At 60.8% G+C, this 1,687-nt stretch overlaps 1 protein-coding gene across 1 annotated transcript in view; it reads right to left on the bottom strand.

Moving 5' to 3' along the window:
* Window positions 1-1,687, bottom strand: part of SLC27A1 (solute carrier family 27 (fatty acid transporter), member 1) — a 31,224-nt gene that overhangs the window by 8,852 nt on the left and 20,685 nt on the right. The window contains exons 6-7 of the mRNA XM_015569580.1: window positions 1,083-1,174; window positions 902-1,011 (exon numbers count right to left, since the gene is read on the bottom strand). Coding sequence (XP_015425066.1) covers window positions 902-1,011; window positions 1,083-1,174 — 202 coding nt within the window. The remainder of the gene's footprint in view (window positions 1-901; window positions 1,012-1,082; window positions 1,175-1,687) is intronic.

Here is a 1,687-nt window from a genome sequence, read left to right on the forward strand (position 1 = left end):
ATGCTGTTGTCTGTCTGCTTCACATGCTGCAGGAGGGACTGGGGTCTGGGATCTGGGTGGGGGCGGGGAGGCAGTGACAGGTGCTCAGGAATCCCTCAGACTTTCCTGTCCACATTTATATGCATTTGCAACTCTCAGTAAGTAAGATAAAAACCCAGGCTGCCTGCATTTCAAGATTCAGATTAGCAACGTCCCCCAAGACCTCAGCCCAAGCAGAACGTAAATTCTCAAAAGCAGAGAGTACAGTCATTGCCCCACGGGGTCCCCAGGATGCCCTGCCGAGAGCCCCTGCCCAGCTCTGTGACCTGGGATGGTGGCTGAACACCTGTCCACTGTGGGATAGCACCTGCCAACTTGCAGCCCCATTCTCTCCCCCTCCTCGCTCCCCCTCCTTCTTCTTGGAGAAAGGGGCCAGTATCTGTATTTCCACCCCATCACAGTGGTGAAACCCTCCTCCTGGGGGGGTGGGGGGAAGGGATGTGTCTTAGCCCGCCTGCTGTCAGGAACAGAAAATGTCCTCCACCTCTGCCTCATGCGCACCCCACCTGGAAGTCCCACGCCTTGTGGCCTTAAATGTTAAATAGCCCAGGGTGGTGACTGAGCCTGCTGGTCTCATTTCCATTCAGAGCCTGTAGGGGAGACCCGAGAGGGAAGGAGGGCCCAGGGCACAGGGAAGTGGGGCCCAATTGCAGTTACACTGCAAGCCTTCGTTTCCCCATGTGCAATCCCCATGTGCAAAATGGGTGTGAAGTCTTTGCCCACTCCCAGGGTGGGCAAAGGGTTAGCCCTGGGCTGGACACAGATCTAAGAAACGCTGGTCACCCTCTGTCCCCATCAGGAGCCCTGGAGGGGGTGGGAGAGGGGGCCGCCGCGGTGGAGGACCGCGGGAGGGCGGGCTGACCGTGCAGTTGTGCTTGACGCAGTCGTCCCAGAAGCGGCTGGCTGAGAACTTCTTGCGGAGGACCACCGTCATCCCGTAGAGGAGACACTGTCCCACGCCCATGATGTTCCCTGCAGAAGGCAAGCTTGGTGAGGGGCTCCCGGCCCCGTCCTGTCCCCCCGTCCCCAGCACCCCCGGGTACCTGCGGAGTGATACAGGGGCAGGCAGTCGTAGAGCACGTCTGACGGGCGCATGCTGTAGGCGTGGTGGCCGAAGGCTGCGATGCGGTAGTACCTGAGGGCAGGAGTGCAGGGGCTGGGACCTACATCCTCCAGGGCATGGGAAGCGGGGAGTGTGCTGGGAACTGGGGACACAGCAGCCCGCCAGGCAGAGCCAGCCCAATTCCCAGGCCTGCGGGGTCACCGAGAGGCACATGCAGAAACACAGAACTGTCCATGGTGCTGTGTGCCCTGAGGGATATAACGGGGCTGAGGGAGAGAGGGGCTGAAGGTGACACAGCCAGGGAGGGTGGGGGATCCTGCCTGGGGAAGTGACACACTAGCTAAGGCCTGGCAAGGAGCCGCGGGGCGAGCTAGGGAAGGGCAGGCAGTGGGCACAGCACCTGTAAAGGCCGAGACCAGAGGAGCCCGGCCAGATTGAGGAACTGTGAGTGGCCGAGAAGACAGCCAGCAAGGGGTGGAAAGGAAGAAAACATCAGAGAAGGGGCAGGCCACACAACATGAATGGGGGTTTTATTCTGAAGGCCAAGGCAGGTACAGGGCCGTCTGGCCTGGGGGGGGGGGGGGG

Source organism: Myotis davidii, unplaced genomic scaffold, assembly GCF_000327345.1.
Source record: "Myotis davidii unplaced genomic scaffold, ASM32734v1 scaffold306, whole genome shotgun sequence".
NCBI classification, from domain to species: domain Eukaryota; kingdom Metazoa; phylum Chordata; class Mammalia; order Chiroptera; family Vespertilionidae; genus Myotis; species Myotis davidii.